Source organism: Rhinolophus ferrumequinum, chromosome 22 (genome assembly GCF_004115265.2).
Source record: "Rhinolophus ferrumequinum isolate MPI-CBG mRhiFer1 chromosome 22, mRhiFer1_v1.p, whole genome shotgun sequence".
Classification (NCBI taxonomy): domain Eukaryota; kingdom Metazoa; phylum Chordata; class Mammalia; order Chiroptera; family Rhinolophidae; genus Rhinolophus; species Rhinolophus ferrumequinum.
In genome coordinates this window covers 23,783,801-23,810,543 of record NC_046305.1, presented here as the reverse complement: position 1 = coordinate 23,810,543, position 26,743 = coordinate 23,783,801, and the positions used below count along the sequence as shown (strand labels likewise).

Below are 26,743 nucleotides of genomic sequence, written 5' to 3'. Positions count from 1 at the left end.
ATATGTGAGACCCTCTATTCAATTACATTGGTCTGTATGTCTTTATGTCAGTGTCATTTCGTTTCGATTGTTGTAGCTTTGTAGTAAGTTTTGAAATCAAGAAGTATGAGTCCTCTCAACTTGTCTCTTCTTTTTCAAGATTGCCTTGACTATACTGAGTGCGTTAAGATTCAATATGAATTTTAGGATGGGCTTCTTTCTTTCTTTCTACAGAAAGCATCCTCAGGATTTTTATAGGGTTTACACTTCATCTATACGGTTTTTGGTTTTTTTGTAGTATTTATGTCTTAATATTAGGTTTTCCAGTCCATCAACACAAGATATCCTTTTTTTATTTTTGTCTCCATTAATTTCTTTCTGTACTGTTTTGTTATTTTCAGTGTATGAGTCTTTTACCTCCTTGGTTATTCTAAAGTATTTTATTCTTTTTGATATTATTATACGTGGAATTGTTTTCTTAATTTCCTTTTTGGATTGCTTATTTTGATGTATAGAAATGCAACTGATTTTTGAATGTTGATTTTTATAGCATAAAATTTTGCTGAATTCATTTATTAATTCTGTCAAGTTGGGGTTTTTGTGTATGTAAAATCTTTAGCGTTTTCTATGTAAAAGATCATGTCATCTATGAACAGATAATTTTATATTTCCCATGCCAATTTTGATGGTTTTTATTTCTTATTTTACCTAATTACTCTGACCCAAACTTCCAGTATTATGTTGACTAGAAGTGGCATATGTGGGCATCCTCTCTTGTTGCTAATCTTAAGGGAAAATTTTTCAGTCGTTTACCATTGACTATAATGTTAGCTATCGGTTTTTTAATAAATGACCTTTATTTTGTTAAAGAGTCTTTCTAATCCAGATCAACTTCTAAACTACTTTTAATCCCTCCACTTTTTAAAAAATTTTGGGTAGCATCACATTAAGCACAAGGCTAATTCTGAGAATACAGTAATGATAAATTTGCTTATTGTACCACACAATATTGTCACAGGAAATGTCAACGGACAGAAGAAGAATGTTGTTGACACTGAATATAAATTTCTAAGATTTTCTGATACCATCATTAATGAGCAACACTAATATAATTAATAAAGAAACTGAAATTATAAGCACTTTTATACAAAGGCAAAAAATAAAAAACAATGAATTTATAGATCTTCAAGCTTTATTTAGTCTTTCTGTTTTAACTATTTCCTTTTTTTTTTTTTTTTTTTTTTAGGATATCCCAATCCCAGTGAATTACCATCAATTGAAGACTTTGAGGAATTAGGTATTATTTAGTTATTAATTAGCCTGCATTATAAGACCATAGAGTTCTACATGAAAATATCACGTTCATTTATTTGTAGTTAGGGAAGAAATAAGATGTCACCAATTATTACTAATAATTGATATTTACAGTTATTTTCATATTATAGATACCATGACAAATGTAAGTGGTAGTATGTGTAGACATATATATAGGTAATTTTCTCTAATCTTATGAATTCTAATTGGGTTGTTAATCTTTCCTAAATAACCTGGTGTAGTAACTATAGCACAGAACAATGACAAATGAGGTTCCTATTAAGAATTTCACAGGTGGGTCCTATATCTGGAATCTATCTGAAGTGTTCTGTGATCAAAATAATATAGATGCACTAGCAGTCATACTAAAACTAGATTGGTAAGTGTTTTTGCTGTAGTTTTTAGATTATCTGATCAAAATTAAAATGCAGCTACTATCTAGGACCCATATATGCTCAATATGTTCAAATCTGTTTTCATTTTTTCTCAGATGCAGGAACCATTACTTTAATTATTCTTACTATACGTAAGTATCCCAAGCTTGGATACCACTTAAATCAAAATATTACTGTGAAGAAGTATTATTTTTTAATGATTTTGCAGTTTCTATAGTTTTTATAGATTGAAATTAAGTAAACCACTCAATAAACACCTGACGTTTTATATGATATACCATCTCATGTTGGTGATTATATATTATTTTATATTCTATATGTCCACTTATAACAAATTCTAATTAATACATGTTTTTCCAAGAAGATTAGTCATAAAAGTTTGTATTCCATATATGCTTTTGGTAATTTTCTAAATTAAGCAAGGACTCTGCTGTGACTTACTGAGTGGACTGTTTTAGTGATTCCAGGGAATTGCGTTTAGACACTAAATAGTCCAGGTGGAATATAAATGTATATGTGCTTAAATAAAATAACATTTCTGACCACTGAAATGTAACCAATATTAATTTCTTCTGCTAGATTTTGAATCTTGGAAATTATTTTTCAGATATACATGTTATTTGTTCTCTGGTTTCTTGTAGTTGTTGGCATTGCAGTAATTTGCACCTGCGTGTACAAATGTCTTCGCAGAGAGAAGAAAGGGTAAATTAAAGCATGTTTCTTCTAATTTATTGGTCCTTCTCACTCTTGACATACTTTCGTGTCACTTTTGTTTGTACTCTGTTTTGTGTGCCATCTATTTTTAAAATGTGCTGTATTAGTGTACCATCGGAATCACATTTCCTTACTAAAAATATCTTCAGCTGCTTTTAATATTATTGCAACAAGAGTAATCTGTGCAGACTTGCTTCAGCTGTTATATATATAACTGGAAGAAAATTTTTTGTGGGGTTTGAGGTTTAAGTTCTGCAGCAAATCTTTGATCATTATGGGGCCTTCCCTACCCTAGGTATACTCTATTTCCTAAATTGGGCTAGTGGCAGGGTTAAATTTAAATAGTTCACTGTAGAGACTTTGACAGTTGTATTCACTATAATTTTTAGGATGAAAGCTTCCATTTCTCTGTATACGTTAGGTAGTTAATAAGAAGCTCTGTAGGTATCTCATTCAAATACCCAATTTGATTTCTTTTCATTTAGGCTTTTTATTTATGTAAGTTAAACTGGGGAATTAGAAGCAACACTATTTGTTTTTTCCTGTTATGTTCTCGTAATTTACAGCAACTGATGGGTTAAATAAACTTAAAGTTACTGAGAGGGATAAGATTTACAGGCACTGAATTAACTTTACCTGCCTTTTGATCTATAAAAATTGAAAAAGGTGGGCTTAGAATAGAAAAAAAGCAGACAAACACAGATCTTCTAAGGAGAATAGCGTTTTTAAAAACCAAACTTAAATTTTAATGAAGTAATTTACAATTTATGAAAGACAATAAATCCTGGAGTGTAGACCAAAATTAGGTAATTTGGAATTTCTGATTTTTAGTGACATTTTTTCCTGTAGTTTTTGAAATATCTTTGAAATCAAAAATACAATTTTAAGGATTTTGGTATTCATGATTTTATGATGTTTATTTAAAAGCTAAAATGAGAAGCAACAAGTTTTTATTTGGGATCAATGAATTGCAACTCTTGCAGCACAGATTCAGGCAGAAACCCGTATAGTGTCCTGATTACAGGGTGAAGCCAAAGGGGTTTTATGAGAACTAGAATGGAATAATTACATGAGAAGAAGAAAGAATTTCTGTTGGCATTGACAAGCAGAGCAACTCTTTAGCTATGCATGATTGGTTACTGATTTTATCTTCCGATAGAAAGCCCACAATTCTTAGTCCTTGTGGTCAGGATCTGCAGTCCTGCTGGCTTTACAAACATTTGTTTGTAAGGCAATGTTGCTTTGGCCCAGTCCAAAGGTTCTTTTGCCCAGTGCAAACATTCCAAAGGTTCAAAGAGCAAGACATGCAAGGCAGTTCCTCTAGAATGGCACTCTGGCTCCATTTTAAAATTGTTCCCCTTATGTCAACTTTGACAGCAATATCTCCTTTTGTGTTAATCACCTGGTTTGGGCTATGTAATAAAAGTACATTTTTAAATCATAAAGAGTTCAGACTTTTTTTATATTATTGGCTATCTTTTTTAAATACCTGTTATGCTTTCATTTGAATCCTAAATCTTATATTTTTGGAACATTTTCTATGCATATTTATATTTCAATCAGTATAATTTTAAATTACATATACACAAGAGTGTGAATAGGAAATACTATCAGTTGGATATTTTTACAAGTCCAAAAGGTTTGTGTAGTGTGGACAAAAAGGGGATCCTAGGAATGTAACCACACAGGGTGATCAGATCATAAATTCCTAACTGGGCAGGTCATGGTAGGTAGTCACACCCTAGGCATCTACTCTTTTTCAGTAAAAGTTTTATTGCCTTAAGCAATCCCTGTCCATTGTTTTTGTGCATCTAGGTTAACATACCTTTAAAATATGTGTAACCACCCTCAAGAGAACACAGAATCTTAACTATCCTGTAATCCAATCCCTGCCTTGCTTTCTTCTACCTTCATTTAATCTTTCTTATGTTCCCTCCTTAATTTCAAATGTGTAAAAGAGAATACAAAGTTATCATTCTCCAAAGTATTTGAGATCTTGTTTCCCAGCAATTGTCAGTTTTGGCTCAGATAAACTCATAACAGTTCTCTACAGGTTTGGATGTTTCTTAATATTGACAGAAATAACTTCTCAAGAAAGTAAAAGAAAATTGTTTTCTGCTTCTCACTTTCCTTCTTCGTTTAAAATATCACTGCACCAAAATACTTAAAGGTTCCTTAATAAGTATAATAAAACCCTCTCTAGCTAACTGTTAATGGGTCTTGTAACCTGAACATCCAGTTTAAGATGGTGACATAGGAGGATCCTAAACTCTCCTCATCTCACAACACACAAATCTACAGCTACACATAGAAAACTTCCCTCAAAGAGATCCAAAAACTACTGACCAACTTCCACACATCAGGTGGAGAGAAAAACACTCAAAATGGGTAGGAGAGGCTGAGACACAATCTCTCCATACACTCCACCCATGGCATGGTGACCCCCAGTGAGGTGGGGACTCATATCTCTGAGCTTCTCCCTGAGGGGTGAAGTGTTTGAACCCCATAACTAGCACCCCATCTTTTAAGTTCTGCACCTGAGAGATGGGCTACCAAAACATCTAGCTTTGAAAGCCAAAGGCTATAGTGAACTGAGATATAGTTCTTAAAGGGTTCAGCCAGTTAGCTGTGGCTAACCCCCCAGGGCACAGTGCAGAAGTAGCTGACTGAAACACACAAGTCTTTCTGTGAAAGAGATCTATTTGCTTATCTTAAAAGCTTCAGACTGACTTCCAGTCAAGATGGTGGAATAGGTGAACTCTGCTCACCTCATCCGAGAACCACACCAAAATTACAACTAAATTATAGAACAACCATCATTGAGAACCACCTGAAAACTAGCTGAACAGAATTCCTATAACTAAGAATATAAAAAAGAAGCCACCTCAAGATTGATAGGAAGGGTGGAAATGTGGAATGGGCACGTCCCACACCCACAGTGTGGCAATTAAGAATTGGGAGGTATTCCCTGCTGTGGAGGTCTGCCGTGAGGATCAAGGAGTCCCAGCCCCACATTGGGTGCCCCAGTCTGGGGAACTAGTGCTGGGAAGTGGAGTCCCCATAACATCTGGCTTTAAAAACTATGTCCCAATAAGATGGAGGGCTGCAGGAGACGTAGGCACTACTGGTCTGAAAGGGATAGCACACAGAGTCACTTGCTCACAAACTAACTGACTCAGGACCCCAGTGCAAGCGCAGCAGCTCAGAAAGTGCCAGGAAGAAATGGGGAGGAGCTAAATTGATAAGCTTCAGGTTGAGGGCTGTGGCAGCAGGGATCAACAGTGCTCCCAGGAGACAGAAATCCTAACAGACACCACTGTTCCTTTTCTGAACTCTCCTCCCACCCAGCTGGCCAATCGCAGGCAGATACCAAATGTGAGCTCTCCATTAACATGGGTAATACCGTTCAATGCCCCCTGGTGATTCCTTCAGGCCTTGCATCATCCAACTCACACACCAGGCCCAAGCCTCTTCTAAGCAGTTGTTCCACACAAGTGGCCTATCTTGACTTATGGTGAGGACTTCCTAAAATTTCTAAAAGGTCCACAAACCCCACCCAAACAAGCAGCAATAGGCCTCAGTGTGACTTGTTCCTCTTGCAAGGTGGCTCCAAGCACAGCACAAATGGTGACTGGTCTTAACTTCCATTGTAACTCCCTTCAGGTGGCCCCAAGTCTGGCATAAGTCATGGCCATGCTTAGCTTGGAACATAGCTGCAACTAAGTAACCACAAGCCCAGCAAAAGTAGCAGTTGGCCTCAGCTCACATAGTGGTGCCCACCAAAGATTTGCAAGCCTGGCACAAGTGGCAGCAGGATACCGTTCCCAGCATACCCTCTTCCAAGCACCTCCAAGCCCCACACAAGTGGCAACCTATTGCAAATCACTTTGTAGCTCCTACCAGCTAGCTGCAAGCCCAGCACAAGCAGGGGATGACCTTGGCCTGCACCGGAGCCCCTCCCAAGAGGCTCCAGAACCAACACATCCAATGGCTGCTTCAAACCACACCAGAGAACCATCCAACCATTTCTACAAATGACACATCCAAAGGGCAGACTTAGCTGTCATCAGAGCTCCACTAAAGTAACTGCTGCTCCATAGTGGAGTCAGCCCCCACACGTCAGCTTGTCTACTGTAGTTCCGGCCAGCCCTCATAGCCAGTCAGCCCAAGGATCAGCCCTTCCCATGGATGTGCCAACAACAGTCAAGACTCAAACAAACAGGCATGTACAGCTCTCACAAAGGACATCCCCGGAGAACCTGGCTCAGTTTACAAAGGAGACTGTGCCACTGGGCCCCACACGACACCTATTACATAAGACCAAGACCAGAGATGTATTAGATCTACCTTATACATAGAAATAAACACAGGGAGTCAGCCAAAATAAGGAAACAAGACAAAACTCCAGTAAAATAACTAAAGGAAATGGAGACAAGCAATTTAGCAGATACAGAATTCAAAACTGGTTAAAGGATGCTCAATGAACTTAGGGGAAGAATAGATGAACTCAGTGAGAAGTTCAACAGAGAGATATAAAACATTAAAAACTGTGGTATAAAACAAAAAAGAACTAGTTAGAAATGAAGAATACAGTAGAGGGAATCAACATCATATTAAATGAAGCAGAGGTTGAATGAAACAGGTGAATTTTACCAAACATTCAAAGAAGAATCAATACCCATCCTTCTCAAACTATTCAAACAAATTAAAAAGGAGGGAAGGCAGCTAAGTTTATTTCACAAAGCCAGCATTACCCTGATACCAAAACCAAAGACATTACAAAAAAGAAAAGAAAATTATAGGCCAATATCCCTGATGAACATAGATGCAAAAATCCTCAAAATATTAACAAACCAAATTCACCAATACATTAAAAGGATAATACACCATGATCAAGTGGGATTTATTCCTGTGATGGAAGGTTGGTTTAGTATCTGCAAATTAATGTGATACACCACATAAACAAAATGAAGGATGTGATCATATGATCTTGTCAATAAATGCAGAAAAAGCATTTAACAAAAACCAGCATCCATTTATAATGAAAATTTTCAGCAAAGTGGGGATAAAGGCAACATAACATAATAAAGGATATATACTCGTATGACAAACACACAGCTAACGTTATATTCAATGGTGAAAAGCTGAAAGCTTTTTCTTTAAGATCAGGAACAAGACAAGGATGTCTACTTTCATCACTTTTATTCAACATAGTATTGGAAGTTCTAGCCATAGCAATCAGACAAGAAAAAGAAATTATATTGCAAAGGAAGAAGTAAAACTATCATTGTTTACAGATGATATGATACTATATATAGAGAACCCTAAAGATTCCACCAAAATATTATTAGGACTAATAAATGCATTCAGTAAAGTAGCAGGGTACAGGATACTAACTGAGCCAGTTAGTTATTCAGACATTAGTTGCATATTTATACACTGATAACGAACTATCGGAAAGAGAAATTAAGAAAAAAATCCCATTTACAATTGCATCAAACAACAAAATACCAAGGAATAAATTTAACCAAGAAGGTAAAAGACTTGTACTCAGAAAACTATAAGACATTGTAGAAAGAAATTGAAGAAGACAAAAATAAATGGGAGCATATAATGTGCTCATGGATAGGAACAATTAACATCATTAAAATGCCCATACTACCCGAAGCAATCTGCAGATTCAGTGCAATCCCTATCAAAATACCAATGGCATTTTTTCACAGGACTAGAACAAATAATCCTAAAATTTATATGGAACGAAAAAAGACCCCGAATATCCAAAGCAATATTTAGAAAGAAGAACAAACTTGGAGGTATCACACTATCCGATATCAAACTATTATTACAAGGCCATAGTAATCAAAGCATCATGGCACTAGTATAGAAACAGACTCATAAATCAATGGAACAGAATAAACAGTCCAGAAATAAACCCCATATGGTCAACTAATGTATGACAATAGAGGCAAGAATATGTAATGGTGTAAAGACAGTCTCTTCAATAAATTGTGCTTGGGAAAACTAGACAGATACATGCAAAAGAATGAAACTGAATCACTTTCTTACACCATATACAAGAATGAACTCAAAATAGATTAAAGACTTAAATTTAAGACCCAAAACCATAAAATTCTTCGAAGAAAACGTAGGCAGTAAACTCTTTGACATTGCTTTTAGTAATTTTTTTTTTTTTTTTGGCTATGTCTCTTTGGGCAAGGGAAACAAAATAAAAAAAAAATAAATAGGACTACATCAAACTAAACATTTTGGCACAGCAATGGAAACCATTAACAAAACCAAAAGACAGCCTACTGAATGGGAGAAGATATTTGGCAATGATACATCCTTAAGGGGTTAATATCCAAAATATATAAGGAACTCATCCAACTTAATACCAAAAACCCCTAAACAATTTGATTTAAAAAATGGGCAGAGTACCTGAAATGATATTCGTCAAAGAGGACATACAGATAGCCAATAGACATATGAAAAGATGCTCAACATCACTAATCATCAGAGAAATGCAAATTAAAACCACAGTGAGATATCACCTTACACCTGTCAGAATGGCCATCAATTAATCAAACAAGTGTTGGCAAGGATGTGAAGAAAAGGGAACTCGTGTGCACTGTTGGTGGAATTGTAAATTGGTGCAGCCACTATCAAAAACAATATAGATGTTGCTCAAAAATTAAAAATAGAACTACTATATGACCCAGCAATTCCACTTCTGGGTATTTATCTGGAGAAATCCAAAGCACTAATTCGAAAAGATAAATGCACCCCTATGTTCATTGCAGCATTATTTACAATAGCCAAGATGTGGAAGCAACCTAAGTGTCCACTGATAGATGAATGGATAAAGAAGAGGTGGTACATGTATACAATTGAATATTACTGTGCCATAAAAAAAAATGAAATTGTAACATTTGCGATAACATGCATGGAAGGTATTGTGCTAAGTGAAATAAGTCAGAGAAAGACAGATGCCATATGATTTTACTTATACTTCAAATCTAAAAAACAAAATAAATGAACAAATTCTTAGATCAGAGAACAACATTATGGTCACCACCAGATGGGACCAGAGTGTGGGGAAGATGGGCAAAAAAGGTAAAAGGGATTTTGCCAGTTATAAAAATAATCATGAGGATGTAAGGTACAGCATAGGGAATATGTCAATAATATTGTAATGTATAGTGTCACATAGGTACTAGACTTCTTGGGGTGATCAATTTGTACATTATATAAATGTCTAATTACTATATTATGCACCTAAAACTAACAATATTGTATGTCAACTGTAATTGAAATTACACACAAAAAAAAATCCATACTGTGCTTCACCTCAGCCTGGGTCAATGGGCAGCAGAGCCCTTCCCTGTGGTGCAGAATATCTGAAGCCTTTGTGCTCTTCATGTGTCACCATGGGCTCATGCTCCCTGGATGGAACAGGCATGGAACAGTGAGGGCTTTAATGTTGGCTGCACTCATTCTTGCTTTTGCCATTGTCAGGAATCCTGGAAACACAAAGTGAAATTTCTAGAAGGGACTTTAGGGCTCATTCAGTCCAATGTGTTCACTTTACAGGTAAAGAAGATGAATTCCAGGAAAGAGAAGAGGTTGCTTGCTCAACATAGGGGCACATGTGAGCAGTTAGATTACAACTTGACTGTCTTGACTTCTAGTCCTGTGATCTTTATAAAATGGGGAGGGCTGTCACCTAATATTTTTAGGAGAGCACAAAGTCATTATTTTTCATATGCAATCATTTCCTGTGGGCTTCCATCAGGTCTGTCTATCTGCATGTCCATCACTCTAACAAAGACACAGAAATATGCCATAAACAGCCAAATACATCAGGGGAAGGGCCAGCACAAGTGATGAGTACTGCAAGAGGCCCGATTCAAGTTTTCACCTGAGAAATGGACACCCCTTAGCCCTCGTCCACAATTCTAAGCTGGCTCTGCACACAAGCTGAGTCTCCACTTTCTTATAAGTAGATGCAGACATAAATGAACCTGACCACTAATTCATCCCTTTGAAGCCACTGCACTGCTTCACAGACGTAGGAGCCATACTTCTCAGGAAGGAAGAGGGGAGCAAGGGAGGAGAGAAAGAAGGTAAAGGAAGGAGAAAATGGCAGAAGTAGAGGAGGATATAAATTAACTCTGCTCTACCCAGAATAAAGGGATCCAATCCAGCCCACTAGATAATTCCTCAGCACTAACCCTGGTGCCTCTCTTACATTTCAAGTCCTGGAATAAGAAGTTTTGCTTTCTGATTTCTCCACCCAAAATAAAACTCAAACCTTTCACTTCCTTATCTTTTCACTTCCAGCTCAGATCTTAGAAGGAGCATCTTCCGCACCTACCTTTGTGGCATGTCTGGCACCCTCCCCTGCAGCCTTGAATGTCACAAGAAGTTTTGAAATTTGCTCAGCTACAAATATATTTCATCACTTCCTTTGCAGCTCCCATGCATTCTTGGATTTCCAAAGCCACTCCAGCATCAACCAAGAGCTGTTCGGAGGCCCAGGCAGCTGTTGTGAGGTAGTGTTATCGCTCCCAAGGCTTGGCAGAGGGGAACCTGGCAGTGAGTGATCAGTCTGTTACCAGAAATCTCACCTGTTAGGTACATGACACACCAACCATCCCTGATTTCAGAGTCATGTTGTCTTTCCAGGTATAAAGACATTATTTAAGATGAGCTGTAAGTTTATGTATAAATTTATCTCTATGCTTGTTAGTTTTTAGTTCCTGAGTCCCTCATCCTCAACTGTCAACTTCTACCCAGCTTGGTGTTGTCAGCCCTCACCTGAGATGCCATCCAACATGGCTTTTTAAACTTGACGATTCTCCATGCCCTGATATTGCAGGTTCTCAGGCCTTATGCTCTCTCTGCCTCGCTTGGTCGCCCTTCTTATTTCACCAAATCATAGCTTCTCCGTTTATATCTCACTTCTCCCCAGACTCCATTCCATCCCATTCAATTTATCAATCATTTATTGAGCACCCACTGAGGTCACACAGTGGGGTAGCACTTCAGGGTTTGCAAAGAAACATAAAACACAGTCTCTATCCTCAGAGAACTTCAATCTAGTAGTAGGAATAAGACAAGCACAGAAATAACTAGGATGCAAGAAAGAACGCCTTCTAAAGTGGGGATGAAGTAAGATGGGAGGGAGAATCACACTGGCTTGAGGGGAAGTGGGGGACATTGAGGTGGGTCTCATGGTGTGTAGGATGTAACAGACGGCATTGGTAAGAAGGCGTCTATCGTAGCAGGAAGTACACAAACGAAGGCGGTAAGGTAGGAGGGGCATATCTGCTCCATCAAGTAAGGTTCTATAGGCTGCAAGTGACAGAAAAACCAATGGAAAGCTGTTTAATAAGAAGGACACTATTATCTCGCATATCAAGTAAGTGGTCACAGGGTTGGTATGTGTAGTAACTCAATAATATCAGGATTCTGTCGGCTTCTCTGCAGTTTTCTTGGCCTCCCTTCTCATATCTGAAAGGCAGCTTCAGAAACTCTAAGCTCCCATCTTCAAAGTTCAAAGACAAACCAGGGGCATGTCTCTGATTCTTTCTACAAGTGAGGACTATGTCCCCAGAAGCCCCAGCACATTGCCCTTCACTGGCGAGGACAGCTTCGCTTGTCCCTGCCGTGACTGATCGCTGGTGACGGGAGGTGGAATTGACAAACGAATCAGCATTCACTTCCAGGACCTGGGGAAGAGCTCATGGAGCAGTGGGCTGCCAGGTCCTAAAATAAGGTGGGCATTTGAAGTAACAGAGAATGGGGAGTTTCTGCCCCGATACTTTGGCTTTCTCCCTTCTTTGTAAGCCTTTGTACAGAAAATTCTTTCTACCTTGGCTGCCGTATTGACACTTTGACCTTCCCACCAGGAGCTCCCAAAGTGTTTTCCGTTCGCCTACCCACACTGAATTACAGCCATCATTTTATTGTTTGCCAGCTCCACTAGATTCTGAGCATGTTAAGAGCTGGGACCATTTTTTAAACTGCATTTATGCCTAGCACAGTGCCTGGCCTACATTAGGTGTTCAGTATATGTTTGTTCAAGTGAATAAATGGTGAATAAATGAATGTGTGACTGGGGGAAATGAGGGTAGGTGATGTAGATGGAGGGAAATACCATTCGAGGCCGGTTGTGTAGAGTTTATAGGTGGTTTTGCACCTCTGCTCCCTTGCATATTTGTGTACCCATTGACCAGACTCCACAGCAGATGGTGGGGTAACTGGTGCCAGGCAGCTCAGCACCACCTATAATAAGCCTATGGAACAGAGACGGGTAAGCGACTTCCAGGCTGTAACTTAACAGAATGTGAGTAAGCGAGGCCAGGAGGGGGAGGTGAGGAAAGGGGGAAGTCCTCCCTGGAGAAGATGGTGAAATATTCTTTGCTGTTTAGTGGAATCTCAGAGGTACTACACTCACCTTGATAATTCAGTTCTTAATTCCAGGTAAAAGACCATGGTGACGATCACAGCCACAGACCCGATGAGGTTGAATATCTTTGTGTCGAGAAAATCTTTCTCTTGATAAGCCACCAGGAAGAATGTATAGTCAGTAAAGCCCCTTGAAGATTTTAGTAAATTCACATCTTACCAAGACAGATTGCAGGCAGCGGGGCTATAACTATTACTCCCATCCCATTGGAACCCAAGCAGGAAGGATCCCTGGGTTTTGGGGGGAGGGAGCGTTAGTACCTCATCCTGAGCTAAGCGGTGCCCCATGTTCAATCATAATTCCTTCCGTCACTAATTCTGAGGGAAGCAAAGACATAAGTAGGCCATAGGAACAGGTTTTCCCTTGTGTTAACCACCTCCCGTATCCAGGGAGTTGAGCAATGTTATGTGAAATGAGATGTGAAACTGAGGTTGTGCCTGAAGCGTTAGTGATGTACTGTGGCTAAGAACCCGTGCTCTCTAGTCAGAAGGACCTGAGTTCAAATCCTGACTCTGCCACTGACGAACTTACAATGTTAGGATGTTGGGCAGGTTCCTACACCTCTCTGAGTCTGCATTTGTTTCTCTGTGACACGAGGCTCATGTTAGCACTTTCCTCATACAGCTATTGTGATGAATAAGCCATCGTGTGTGTGCAGCCACATGGAAGGTGCCTGTTACAGAGTTAGCATTCAATAAATATTATCTTTTACTTTCTTTTATTATTCTCATCAGAAAAAAAAAAAGCCTGCTTCTTTGGAAACCAGTGGGGTGAAACAAAAGGCTTCTTGGAGAAAATGAATGATTTTATTCCACACAGCACTACGTGAATTCAGTCCTGAAGAAATATCCTCCCAGGAAGAGGGACAAACCAAAGGCACCATCAGAGGCTGAGGGTGATTTGTTTGAAAAGAATCTTACAATTGGGAAAGAAAACCAAATCTGCTCCATGAAATTGAGCTACAAATAATAAAAGTGTCAACGTGGGGCGGTGATCAGAATACAGACTCCATTGGAAAAAAATTCATCATAGTTCAGAAAAATGTATATTCAGGCACCTTGACAGTGCGCATCTTGTCCCTCTCTGTGTCACCCTGGCAGCGGATCTGCTTCATTTACTGATAATGAGAAGAGAAAAGAAAAACGTTTTTATTTGTCTCCAAGCTGAGCACAGCGGAGCCAGCACGGCCCTCCATGAAGACGGCACAGAGACCTTGTTCCCAGCCTCATGCATCCTCAGCAGCATCTAGGACTGAATGCAACCTTCCCTCTCCCAGTTCAGAGGGAGGGCTGGAGAGTCTCCCCAAAGCTTCCTTCTTCCCTGTGAGGCTTGCCATAGGAGAGTTGGCAGCCCAGGCAAAGGGGCAAGGTGGTGGGATAGCTCCACGGAAGTCGAGAGCCCACCCAGGTGAATGTGGGTTAAAAAATATGAATGTGCCCTCTTTGTTGAGACACAGCACCTCAGGCAACCCTGATCCTGCATCACAGGGCACTGGCAGCATGACCCAGGGGAGCATGCACAGGGTGGGCGTGTACAGGTATGCCCACCCCTCCCGTCAGAGACTGGGCTCCTTGGAAGCAGGAGCAGAGTCTTACCTGCTTTGGTACCCGCATGGCCTAGTGCGGTGCCTGGCTTGTAGCACATTCTCAATACACACGGGATGAGCTAACTGAGTAGCACTGAGGACAGTACCGCAGAAGAAAGGGGGCGGGGATATATTTCCACTGAGATAGACACATTGCTAATGACACCTCTGAGGAAAACAGTTCTCAGCGTTTGATGTACGTCAGCATCACCTGGGCAGCTTTTGAAAATGGTAATTGTCAATGAATGCGCGGTGAACCAGCCGTTTCCTTCCCGCCAGCCGGCCAGCCGCCGGTGTGCTTCTGCATAGTCCTCACCATGCAGCCCGCGGAGTGTCCCCGACCGGCCCCGGTGTGTCATGGGCCAGGCAACGCCCACCTGGGATTCCGCAAATGGCACTTCCCTAGTCTGGGGACTGTAGCGTCTCGTATCCTCGCTCAAAAAGGTAACTGTTCACTGCACCTTACGTTTCCCGCTTATCTCCCCTAAAATGACCGCGTCTTGCGCGCCGCGCAAAGCACCGCCTCCCCGCCCCGCGAGCCCCTTTTCTTCTTGGAGCTTCGTTGGGATCCTTTTGGTGGTCCAAGTGCTCCTGCTACCTACATCCTCCGGTAGGGGCTTGGAGAGCCTTCTCTCTGGCGACGAACTGGAGTGGGTCCTGGAGCAGGCCGGCGGAGCCAAGGGCGGGAGGGGGTGGGGGGAGCTTTGCTTGGTGGGTCAGATAGGAGGCGCGAGGCCGTGGCGAGCCAAGTGTTGAGGAGTTGGGGTGAAGGCGTAGCCAGAGATCCCCCAGCTCGTGCTGTGCGCGGATCCAGGGCGGGGGGGACCATGTAGTGCCCGCAGTGAAGGTTGCTTGGTGGTCGGCACTTAGCTCTGCGGGGCGCTGGCCTTGGCTGGTGTTTGCCCGGGGCCGAGCTTGCAGGTGTTTCAGGACTGAGCTAATCTGGCTGGGGTGCGCCGACCGCTGCCCTACGTGAGGGCTTGCTCTTGAGTGCCCAGGAGGGTGAGGATGTTGCCGGAGCCCGTATTATGCCAGGAGTGGAGGGTTTGTGCTGTGTACTCCGGGTGGGGTGATGTCATGGTGAATGCGGTGTTTGTGCCCGGCTGGGATGGGCTGCGCTGGGGGAGGCCGGGCAGGGTGTTACCCGGTGTGTGCTTCACGGAGTTGGTTAGGCCAGCGGTGCGGGGTGTGGGACAAGGAAACTGGGGCTTTGTATGGGGCCTGGGGAGCGCATGTTTTGCGTGGAGGCTTGGAGAGAGAGCTAGCTTTGGTTGCCTGAGGTTTAGAGGGATTGGGAAGGGCGCGCAGTGCCTTTTGTACAGATTGGTAACAGGCTGCTTCGTGCCCCCAAAACGTGTTGATATTGGTTTGCAGACTGTTGCTTTTTTGTTGTTGTTTTTTGTTTGAACCAAGGAGTTATTTTCCTTTTCCTATCTAATATAAGCAGTGTCCTATTTTGTTCCCAAATGTCTTTATGTCTTTTGGGCATTGTTTGTTTGTTTGTTTGTTTTTTGTTTCATTAGGTTGGGTCCTATTTGAGGGGTGATCAGAAGCAATCTAAAAAATATTGGAAGCCACATCTAGTGAGAAATTAGAATCTTAAGAAATGAATGATAATGTTAATATGATTTCCCTTTACAGCTCATACTCTAAAGCTGAAGGCCTATTCACTTAAGTTTATTTCGTGTTTCATTGAATAGAATGAATACATATATATATATTACATAAAATGTATACACATTTTAAGTCAGGAAAAAACTATTAAAATTGTAATACTCGATATGTACCGAGAACAAAAGATGAATACAAGTCACATTTGACTTCTGCATTTACACGAGGTGCTCAAAGTGGTTACCATCAGCGTCCAGACAGTTCTGATTACAGCAAACTACTACTTGAGCAACGTTGACCAAAGTGTCCACTTGTATACATTTTTTTGGCACCCCTGGTATATATACTATATATATACATGACATGTATTCATCTTTTGTTATCAGTATATATAGAGTATTGCAATTTTAATACAATTTTTTCCCTTCCTAAAAATGTGTATATAATTTTGTCACCATCTGTTTATATATATATACATATATTTGTATAAATATATATGTATACATATATACATATGTGAGTATACATATATGAATATGTATACTAAAAATCCTTGTTGTATTAAATGTATACAATCAAAGACAACCATTTATAATACTTGGGTATATTTCTTTCTTTATATGCACTTGTGTTTCTGTGCTCAAGTTATTTTTAGGATCCCATTGCATATACAGTTTATATGCTGCATTCTGTCCTTAGCAGCCATCATTCTTCAAATGTTTATCTTCTATGTGCCAGGTTCTGTGCTGGTTCTGGTGATACACTGGTGAGCAATATCAAACTATTTCTATTTTCATAATCTTTGTTTCACTATTGGTTTGCGTGTGTGTGTGTGTGTGTGTGTGTGCACACGCACACACACATCTAAGAATATAAGCAGGGATTGCATTTTGCTTACTGGTAGAGTCCCAGTGCCAGGTACACAGTAGACAATCAATAAATATTTGTTAAAATTTATTGGGTGTGGCAGACAGTAACCAAACCATAATATATAACCCAAGAGAAGTGATCTGAAAGAAGGAGCATGATTCTCTAACAGCATTTAACAAATGACTGGTGGAAGGGAAGGCTTTTCTGCTCACCAGACAGGCCAAACTCTGCCACTTTTGAACTTCTGCACTCGCTGTTCCCTCAGTCTGAGAACGTTCTCCTCCTGCCTCTTGCATAATTGGCTGCTTCTTATTCTTCAAACTCAGTTGTGATGTTACCCCTTCAGGGACCTTCTCTAACCAATCTCAGGGAAACACACACACTCCAGCTCAAATTCCCTGTAACTTATAGTCACTCTTACAAAACTATCTCTTCTGTTCTCTCTCCACTAGAATGCAAAGATGTCTGTCTTGTCACATTTGTGATTCCAAATGCTCATTTCTTTTGCGTCAGTATCAATACTCTTGTACGAGTTCTAACAATTAAGTTCACAAACATCCTAGGAAAAGTGCTACATACCTCATTGCTGAATATCACTACGGTCACCTTCCAAGTACTCCCCTTGGGAAGCTATGCACTGATGCCAATGCCTAGTCCACCCTTCAAAGCAATTTTGGAACTCTTTTTCTGGAATGGCCATCAGAGCTGTTGTCTTATTACCCTTGATGTCCTGAGTATCATCAAAATGTCTTCCTTGCAATATTTCCTTTATCTTTGGGTAAAGAAAGAAGTCATTAGGAGCCAGATTAGGTGAGTAGGGAGGGTGTTCCAAAACAGTTATTTGTTTACTGGCTAAAAACTCCCTCACACACAGTGCTGTGTGAGCTGGTGCATTGTCCTGATGCAAGAGCCATGAATTGTTGGCGAAAAGTTCAGGTCGTCTAGCTTTTTCATGCAGCCTTTTCAGCATCTCCAAATAGTAAACTTAGTTAACTGTTTGTCCAATTGGTACAAGTTCATAATGAATAATCCCTCTGGTATCAAAAAAGGTTAGCAACATCATTGCAACATGTTCACGAACTTAACTGTCCAACCTTGTACTTATGTCAGACAAAATAGATTTCAAGATTAAAAAGGTAACGAGACAAAGATAGATAGTTTATAATAAGAAAGGGGATAATTCATCAAGAAAACGTAATACTTATCATTACATGTGCTCCCAACCTTGAGGCATCAAAATATATAAAGCAATTGCTAACAGCCCTAAAGGGATAAACTGACAAAAATAATATATAGTATTGTATATTACAGAATACCCCATTGATAGCAATGCTCAGATCATCCAGACAGAAAGTAAATAAGGAAATATTGGCCTTAAATGTCATATTACTCCAAATGATATTATTTGATATTTATAGAACTTTCCATCCCTAAATGATAAACATTTTTTTCAAATGAACATGGAATATTCTTAAGAATAGACCATAATGTTGGAGCATAAAACTAATCTCAATAAAATCAAGATAATTGAAATCATACCAGGCAGCTTTTCTAATAACAACCATATGATACAGTAAATTAAATACAAGAATGAAGCTGGAAAAAGCACACATATGTGGAGATTAAACAACATACTACTGAACAAATATTTGTCAAAGAAGAAATAAGAGGTCAAACAATACATAGAGACAAATGAAAATACAACATACCAAAATTGGGGGGATGCAGCAAAAGTGGTATTAGAGAGAAGTCTGCAGCACTGCAGGCGTACAAGAAAAATCTCAAATAAACAATCTAACATTACACCTTAAAGGCTTAGAAAAAGTTGAATAAATAAAGCTCAAAGTCAGTAAAAGGAAAGAAAGAATAAAAATCAGAGTAGAAATAAATGAAATAGAGATAAAAAAGTAGAAAAAATTAATGAAACAAAGAGCTGATTCTTTCAAAAGGAAAAATCAGAAATGAAGGGAAATTACAACTGACACTACAGAAGTACAAAGGATTATACAAGACTATTATGAAAGGCTAACACCACCAAATTTGATAATCTAGAAGAAGGTACAAATTCATAAAAATATACAACCTTTCTATACTGACTCATGAAGAATTAGAAAACCAGTACAAGATGGCCATGTAGACGGATGGACACTGAACTCACCCCCTCCCAAGAGCACATTGAATGTACACCTATATTGAGAGCTATTCCTCCTGAGAGACAACTGTGCGCCAATTGAAGAACTTCTGTACGAACAGCAAGAGAGAGAGCGAGAGTACAGAGAAAAAGTTGGGGAACTGCAAGAGCTCTCCAGTAACTAAGGGAACAATGTAGGGCTGGAGGAACTGGTGAGTGCCATTGTTTACATTTCCCCTACATGTGGATAGTGGGTGGGAGTTCAACTCAGGTTCTCTGGCCAACATGCAGGGCACTGGAGTGCATCCCTAGACACCCCTCTTGCAGAAGCTATATCCAGCAGAACCATGAGGGCACTATAGCATGCATGCAAGGGGCTGCTGCACCCATGGATTGATCTAGCAGATATAGCTGGGTACTGCTTCATACACCCACTAGGCTGCACACGCACACAGGTCTCCCCACCTGGAAAGAGTATGGAACTACCAAATGCTATGGCACCCACCTGCAGGGCTACTTTGTCCAAAGGAAGTATGCATATAGTGGGGTGCTACTGTGTTCTCACGTGAGGCTGCCCTCCTGGAGAGACGGTGGAGCTAGCAAAACACTGTGGTAAACATGCAGGACTGCCCCATGCAGAAAAAGTGTAGAGATAGTGGAGTACTGCTGCATGAACATTTGGGGCTTCCCTTCCCAAAGAAAGTGCAAAACTAGTAAAACTTTGTGGTGCCCATATGCAGGGTTGCCCCATGCAGAGTGGGGTGCTGCAGTGCATTTGCTCATGGCTGTCCTGCCTGGAGAGGGTGCAGAACTAGAAAGGTATGGCTATGTACTTATAGAAGGCTGTCCTACCTGGAGATAGGATAGAGCTAGTAAGGAGTTGAAATGTAAGCATACAGAGCAGCTCCGTTCAGATTCTGCTCTGACAACAAACAAATGGACAGGACATGCCAAGCATAAACTCCATAGCCATGTCTATACCAGGCAGCCACACCCAGATTAGGAGGGCAAGAAAACATGCACACCAGGCTGCCCCAACTAGAACCCACTCCGTCAGGCCAGGTAACACACCAAGCACCACACACACACACCTCGACTACAACCAACCTACCTAAGCTATTTGACACAAACAATACACAGAGAACAAATTTTCAAGACTGGGAGAGATTCCACCCAACTTATAGGAACAAACACACAAAGTCGAACAAAATGGAGAGACAGAAGAATATGCCCCAGATGAAGGAACAAAAACAATCTCTGCAGGAAACGCCTAATTAAATGAAGGTGAGTAATTTGCTTGATAAAGAATTCAAAGAAGTGGTCATGAGGAGGTTAAACAAATTTGAGTATAGAATAGAGGAACTCAGAGAGTACTTTATCAAAGAGATAGAAAATGTTATAAAGAACCAATCAGAGATGAAGAATACAATAACTGAAATGAAGAATACATTAGAAGGGCTCAACAGCAGATTAATTAATGCAAAAGAATAGATTACTGACCTGGGAGACAGAATTGTAGATATCACCCATTCGGAAGAGCAAAATGGAAAAAGAATTCTAAAAATGAGCATAGTATAATAGGATCTCTGGGATAACATCAAGCATTTGCATTATAGGGATTCCAGAAGGAGAAGACAGAAAGAAAGGAACAGGAAGAAAATTTGGAGAAATAATAAGTGCTAAACACTTTCATAATCTGGGGAAGGAAATAGACATCCAGTTCCAGGAAGCACAGAGAGTTCCAAACGAAATCAACCCAAAGAGACATACACCAAGACATGTTAATTTAAATGACAAAAGTTAAGGAAAAAGAGATGGTCTTAAAGGCAGTAAGAGTGAACAAGTCACATACAAAGGAATCCCTATAAGGCTATCAATTGATTTCTCAGAAGCAACTTTATAGGCCACAAGTGAGTGGCAGGAGATAAAGTACAGAAAGAAAGGAATCTACAACCAAGAATACTATATCCTGCAAGGTTATCATTCAGAATTGAAGGAGAGATAAAGAGTTTCTCAGACAAGCAAAAACTTAAGGAGTTCTCAACCACTAAACTGGCCAACAAGAAATGTTAAAGGGTTTTCTTTAACTAGAAAAGAAAAGGCTATAACCAGAAAGAAGAAAATAAGGGAAAGAAAAAAATATCACTGGTAAAGGAAAATATACAATAATCACAGCGAATCAACCACTTAAGCTAATATGAAGATTAAAAGACAACAATAGCAAAATTAACTATAACTACAATAAATAATCGGAGAATACACAAAACAAAAAGATATAAAACATGATGTCAAAAACATAAAAAGTGGATTGAGGAGTAGTGCTTTTAGAATGGGATTGAACTTAAATGCATATTAGCTTAAAATAGACTGTTATAGTTATAGGTGGATATATAATAACCTCATAGTAACCATAAACCAAAACCATACAAAAATCACACACAAAAAGAAGAAAAAGTAATCTAATCAAAGCATTAAAGGAAATAAACAGAGATCAAGAGAAGAAGAAAGGAACAGAAAAGAGGAACAAAAACAACCAAAATCAAATAACAAAATGGCAATAGTCACATACATATCAATAATTACTTTAAATGTAAATGGACTAATTGTTCCAATCGAAAGAACATACAGTGGCCAATTGGATAAAAAATCATAACCCACCTATATGCTGTTTTACAAGAGACTCACTTTACATTAAAAGACACACACAGACTGAAAGGAAAGGGATAGAAAAAGATATTCCATGCAAATAGAAACGAAAAGAAAGTTATGATAAACAATACTCCTATCAGACAAAGTAGAATTTAAAACAAAGAATGGAAAAAGAGACAAACAAGTACATTACATAATTTTAAGTTGTCTATCCAAGAAGAGGACATAACAATTGTAAATGTCTGTGCACCCAACATAGGAGCACCCAAGTATATAAAGCAAATATTAATAGACATAAAAGCAGTAATTAACAGTAATACAATAATAGTTGAAAACTTTAATACTCCACTTAACTCAATGAACGGATCGACAGATAAGTAATAAGGAAATAATGTCCTTAAATGGCACATTAGACCAGTTTGACTTAATAGACATTTCCAGAGCATTTTATTCAAAAATTGCAGATTACACATTTTTCTCAAGTGCCCATGGAACATTTCCAGGATAGATCACATACTAGGCCACAAAACAAGCTGCAATAAATTCAAGAGGACTGAAATAATATCAAGCATAATTTCTGACTACAATGGAATGAAACTAGATATCAACTACAGGAAGAAAACTTAGAAAAAACGAACACCAGTACGTGGAGATTAAACAACATGCTTCAGGTTAACCAGTAATCAGAGAAGAAATCAAACAGGAAATCAAAAACCACCTTGAGAAAAATGAAAATGAAAACAGAACCTTACAAATTTATGGGATGGAACAAAAGCAGTTTATAAGATGATGAAGTTTATAACTATACAGGCCTTCATCAAGAAGGAAGAAAAATCCCATATAAACAATCTAAATTTACACCCAAAGAAACTAGAAAATGAGGAACAAAGAAAACCCAAAGTAAGTAGTAAGAAGGAAATCATAAAGATCAGAGTGGGAAAAATGAATTAGAAAATAGAAAAAAAAATAGAAAAGGTTAATGAAACATAAGAACTGGACCTTTGAAAGGATAAATAAAATTGACAAGCTTCTAGCAAGACTCATCATGCATAAAAGAGAGAGAACACAAATAAAATAAAATTATAAATGAAAGACGAGAGATTACAACTGACAACACAGAAATAGGATTGATCCTTAAAGAATACTACGAACAATTAAATAAAAAACTTAACTTTCAAGTTATTATTCTCTTATGCACAGATGCCTGTGGTGATCCACCGAGATTTGGATCGATGATGCTCAAGGGTCTTCCTAAAACCGTGTATCTTCCCGGGGACAGAATAGATTTTTAAGTGTCGTCTAGGGTACAAGCCTGTTGTACCTCCTCTTACCACTTCTACTGTTTGTCAACCTGATAACACATGGGCACCTTTCCAGGAGGTTTGTACTAGTAAAAAAACAAAATTGTCTTTTTATTGCTCTAGAGATTTTCACAAATTTTAGACTGCATATTTCACTACTGCAATGATGGTTTTCTCATCATTTCTCATGAGACTGTAGATTTTAGATAGCACTGTCTTTGAAAATCTGCCAAGAATCTTTTTCTTGGAAATTGGTTGTCAGAGTGAATGTGAATCTTAAGTTCGGGCTTTTAAGAGTCAAAGAAAGAGAATATTTTTATGAATTCAAAAGAGCAATGTAGGGTTTTTATTTTGATTAAAATCTGTTTGGAAATTGGTATAAAACAACATATTTGAAATTTTTCTTTTAGGAAAATTATGTCCACAGCTAGGGGAACCCCAAAATGGCCAAATAATCTATATAAATGGAACTTTTGAGTTTGGTCCACAGGCTTACTATGTTTGTAATGAGGGGTAAGTAAGTTGCTCCTTAGAGGAATAAGGTAAATGTTACTAATTCCGTTTATGTTTTGCTTCTCTTATGTGTTTCCATAATGTTGATTTCATCTTGCTTTCTGTGTGACAACTTGTAGCTAATTAACTCTTGGGCTTTTACGGAGATAATAAAGATGAGTAATGAATAGAAATTGCAAATGAAGGAAAGCAAAATTGTATAATACTATACGTAATAATAAGCCTATTGTTAGCATTAAACATGTAGCAATCATAGTGACTTTATCCTTGACAACAAAGTGCACCCTATTTAAAATGGCCAACTCTCAGAGCTAAAGAGGGGCTTATAGAAATGTGAGTTAGGATTGCCAAGCAAAAATATTCTTGCATCGAGATAACTGTCAAGTGTTACCAGATGAATATAGACCAGGTTAGCTGGTGCCATAATGTTGGCCAAGTCTCATAGTTGGAAAAGCTTATTTTTGATACTGCTACAAAAGAGTGAAGAGGTCAAAAATAGGTACTGAGCACTTAATAATAGCCTTTTTCCTACAGGGCTCTTTTAATAGTATATATTTGGGATATTGTACATTTATGAAAGGTGTGCATTTAGAGGGCAAATATAAAACACTTTAAAAATGCAACAGTTTTTTATATTAACTTTGTATCCTGCTACTTTGCTGTATTTATTTATTCTAACAGTATTAGTATGTGTGTAGGTGTGTGAGTGTGTGCGTATGTGTGTGTGTTTGTGTGTAGTCTTTAGGGTTTTCTACATATAAGATGTTAGTATCTCTAAACTGATAATTTTACTTCCTCCTAACCAATTTGGATGTCTTTATTTTGTTTTTCTTGTGTAATTGCTCTGGGTAGAACTTCCAATACTATGTTGAATATAAGTGCTAAAAGTGGCCATCTTACATTGTCCCTGATCTTAGAGGAAAAGCCTTTAGCTTTTCACCATTGAGTATGATGTTTGCTGTGGATTTTTCACATATAACATTTATTGTCTTAAGGTAGTTTCCTTCTGTTCCCCGTTTGTCGCATATTTTTATTATGCAAGAGTGTTGAATTTTGTCAAATGCTTTTTCTACCTGAATTGAGATGACAGTGTGGTTTTTCCCCCTTCGTTCTGTTTATATGACAGATTACATTGATTGATTTTCATATATTCAGTTACCCTTGCATTCTGGAAATAAATCTCACTTGGCTATGATGTATAATCCTGTTTCCATATTTTTTTTTTTAGAATTTTTATGTCAAGAATTGTAAGGGATATTGGTCTGCATCTTTATTTTCTTGTAGTGTCTTTGTCTGGCTTTGGTGTCACGGTAATGCAGGTTTCATAGAATGCGTTCTAAGGTCTCCCTGTCTCTGCAATTATTTGGAAAAGTTTGAGAAAGATTGATATTAGTTTTTCTTTAAATGTTTGGTAAGATTCACCAGTGAAACCATCAGATCTCGGGCTTTTCTTTATTGAGAGATGTTTGGTTACTAATTCAATCTCCATACTAATTATAGATCTACTCAGGTTATCTAGTTCTTTGTTATTTAGTCTTGGTCAGTTTTGTGTTTCTAGGAATTTTTCCAATTTATCTAGTTTATACAATTTGTTGGATAAAGTCATTCATAGTGCTTTATAATATTTTTTATTTCTGTAGAATCAGTATTACTGTCCCCACTTTCATTTTTGATATAGTAACTTGAGTCTTCTTTTTTTCTAAGTCCATCCAGTTAATTTTTATCAATTTATCAGTTGATTTTTTTATAAGTTGATCTTTTCAAAAACCAACTTTTAGTTTGATTGATTTTCTTTGATTTTTTTTTCTTCTGTTTCATTTATATCTGCTCTAAATGTTATTATTTATTTTCTTTGGCTAGCATTGACCTTAGTCTCTTTTTTCTAATTCCCCAATTTGTGAAGTTAGGTTGTTGATTTCAGATCTCTTGTTTTTACTGTAAGTGTTTATAGCCATAAATCACTCCCCCCACCTTCTTGACACTGTTTTGCTAAATCCCATAAGTTTTGGGATATTATGTTTTCATTTTCATTCTTCTCCAAGTATTTTCTAATTTCCCTTGTTTGTTTGTTTTTTTTTTTACATGAATTTGTAGGTTCGATTTTTTTTTTTAATTTATTGGGGTGACAATTGTTAGTAAAATTACATAGATTTCAGGTGTGCAATTCTGTATCACATCATCCATAAATCACACTGTGTGTTCACCACCCAGAGTCAGCTCCCCTCCCTTGTGTTTTATTCATTGATCGATTGGTTGTTTAAAAGTGTGTTGTTTACTTTTCACAATTCTGTGACTTTACAGTTTTCCATTTGATATCTATTTCTAACTTTGACAAAAGAAAGATTCTGAGATGTTGGAAATTAAATTTCAGTAGGCCAGAGGGTGGTAGGAAGAGACAGAGAGTTTGTCAGTTAACAGAGGCAATGCCAGAAACCAACAAAAAAGGCTGCTCACTTGCCTGAATATATGAAACTTTGAAATTGGTGTTGAAACTTTGAACTTTCAGACCTATTTCAGCATAGTGTTTAGATAAGAACTATTTCAGGTAATAGTCTAATCTAGACTATGCATGTTCCAGACTGTTACCCACAACCAGATCAAAAGCAGCAAACACTTCTTCCTTATGGACTGTACACCTATCCCAGACTAAATCCACTTCACCTTCTTTCATGCTCTTTGTCAATAGCCAATGCCAGTTCTTCTAAACAACTTATTATCTCTCTTCTCCAAACTATAAAAGAGTCCTATCAAACCCAGGATGGTGGACATGTTTCCTTCCTCCATCTACCCTTCAGCTGGTGTAGTAAACTGCATGCCCCAGGACATGGTCCTTTTTCTGGCTAGCATATGACTCAATAAGCCTTTTCTTTCTGAAAAGCTTCTGGCTGTGAAGGTCTTTGTTCAACAATTTCTTTCTGTTATGGTCAGGGAAGACTTTGTATGATAGCTATCTTTTTAAATGTATTGATTGGTTGCTATTAATTTGTGGCTTCACTTATAGTCTGTCCTGGAAGATGTCCCATGTCTATGAGATCTACTTAGTTAATTATATTGTTCAAGTCCCATTTATCCTTACTTATCTTCTGTCTGGTTGTTCTGTCCATTATTCTGAGTGGGATATTGATGTCTCCAACTATTATTGGAGAAATGCCTATTATGCAGAAATGTGTAGTTCTCTCTTCAATTTTGCTTCATATATATTGTAGGTCT

At 38.5% G+C, this 26,743-nt stretch overlaps 2 protein-coding genes across 4 annotated transcripts in view; both read left to right on the top strand.

The window, feature by feature from the left end:
• LOC117014326 (membrane cofactor protein-like) overlaps positions 1-14,828 on the top strand; it is a 40,629-nt gene extending 25,801 nt beyond the window's left edge. For 2 of the 3 annotated variants that reach the window (XM_033092041.1, XM_033092042.1), the window contains exons 8-12: positions 1,226-1,276; positions 1,784-1,819; positions 2,330-2,390; positions 10,876-10,954; positions 13,608-14,828. In XM_033092041.1, coding sequence (XP_032947932.1) covers positions 1,226-1,276; positions 1,784-1,819; positions 2,330-2,390; positions 10,876-10,954; positions 13,608-13,673 — 293 coding nt within the window. In that variant the 3' untranslated portion in view covers positions 13,674-14,828. Of the gene's footprint in view, positions 1-1,225; positions 1,277-1,783; positions 1,820-2,329; positions 2,416-10,875; positions 10,955-13,607 lie in introns of those variants that run through there. The other variant, XM_033092043.1, reaches the window with a different exon arrangement.
• A 119-nt stretch (positions 14,829-14,947) lies between these two features.
• The window catches only part of LOC117015037 (membrane cofactor protein-like), a 31,872-nt gene continuing 20,076 nt past the window's right edge, over positions 14,948-26,743 (top strand). The window contains 4 exon segments of the mRNA XM_033093428.1: positions 14,948-15,068; positions 22,920-23,002; positions 23,004-23,109; positions 23,431-23,533. Coding sequence (XP_032949319.1) covers positions 14,948-15,068; positions 22,920-23,002; positions 23,004-23,109; positions 23,431-23,533 — 413 coding nt within the window.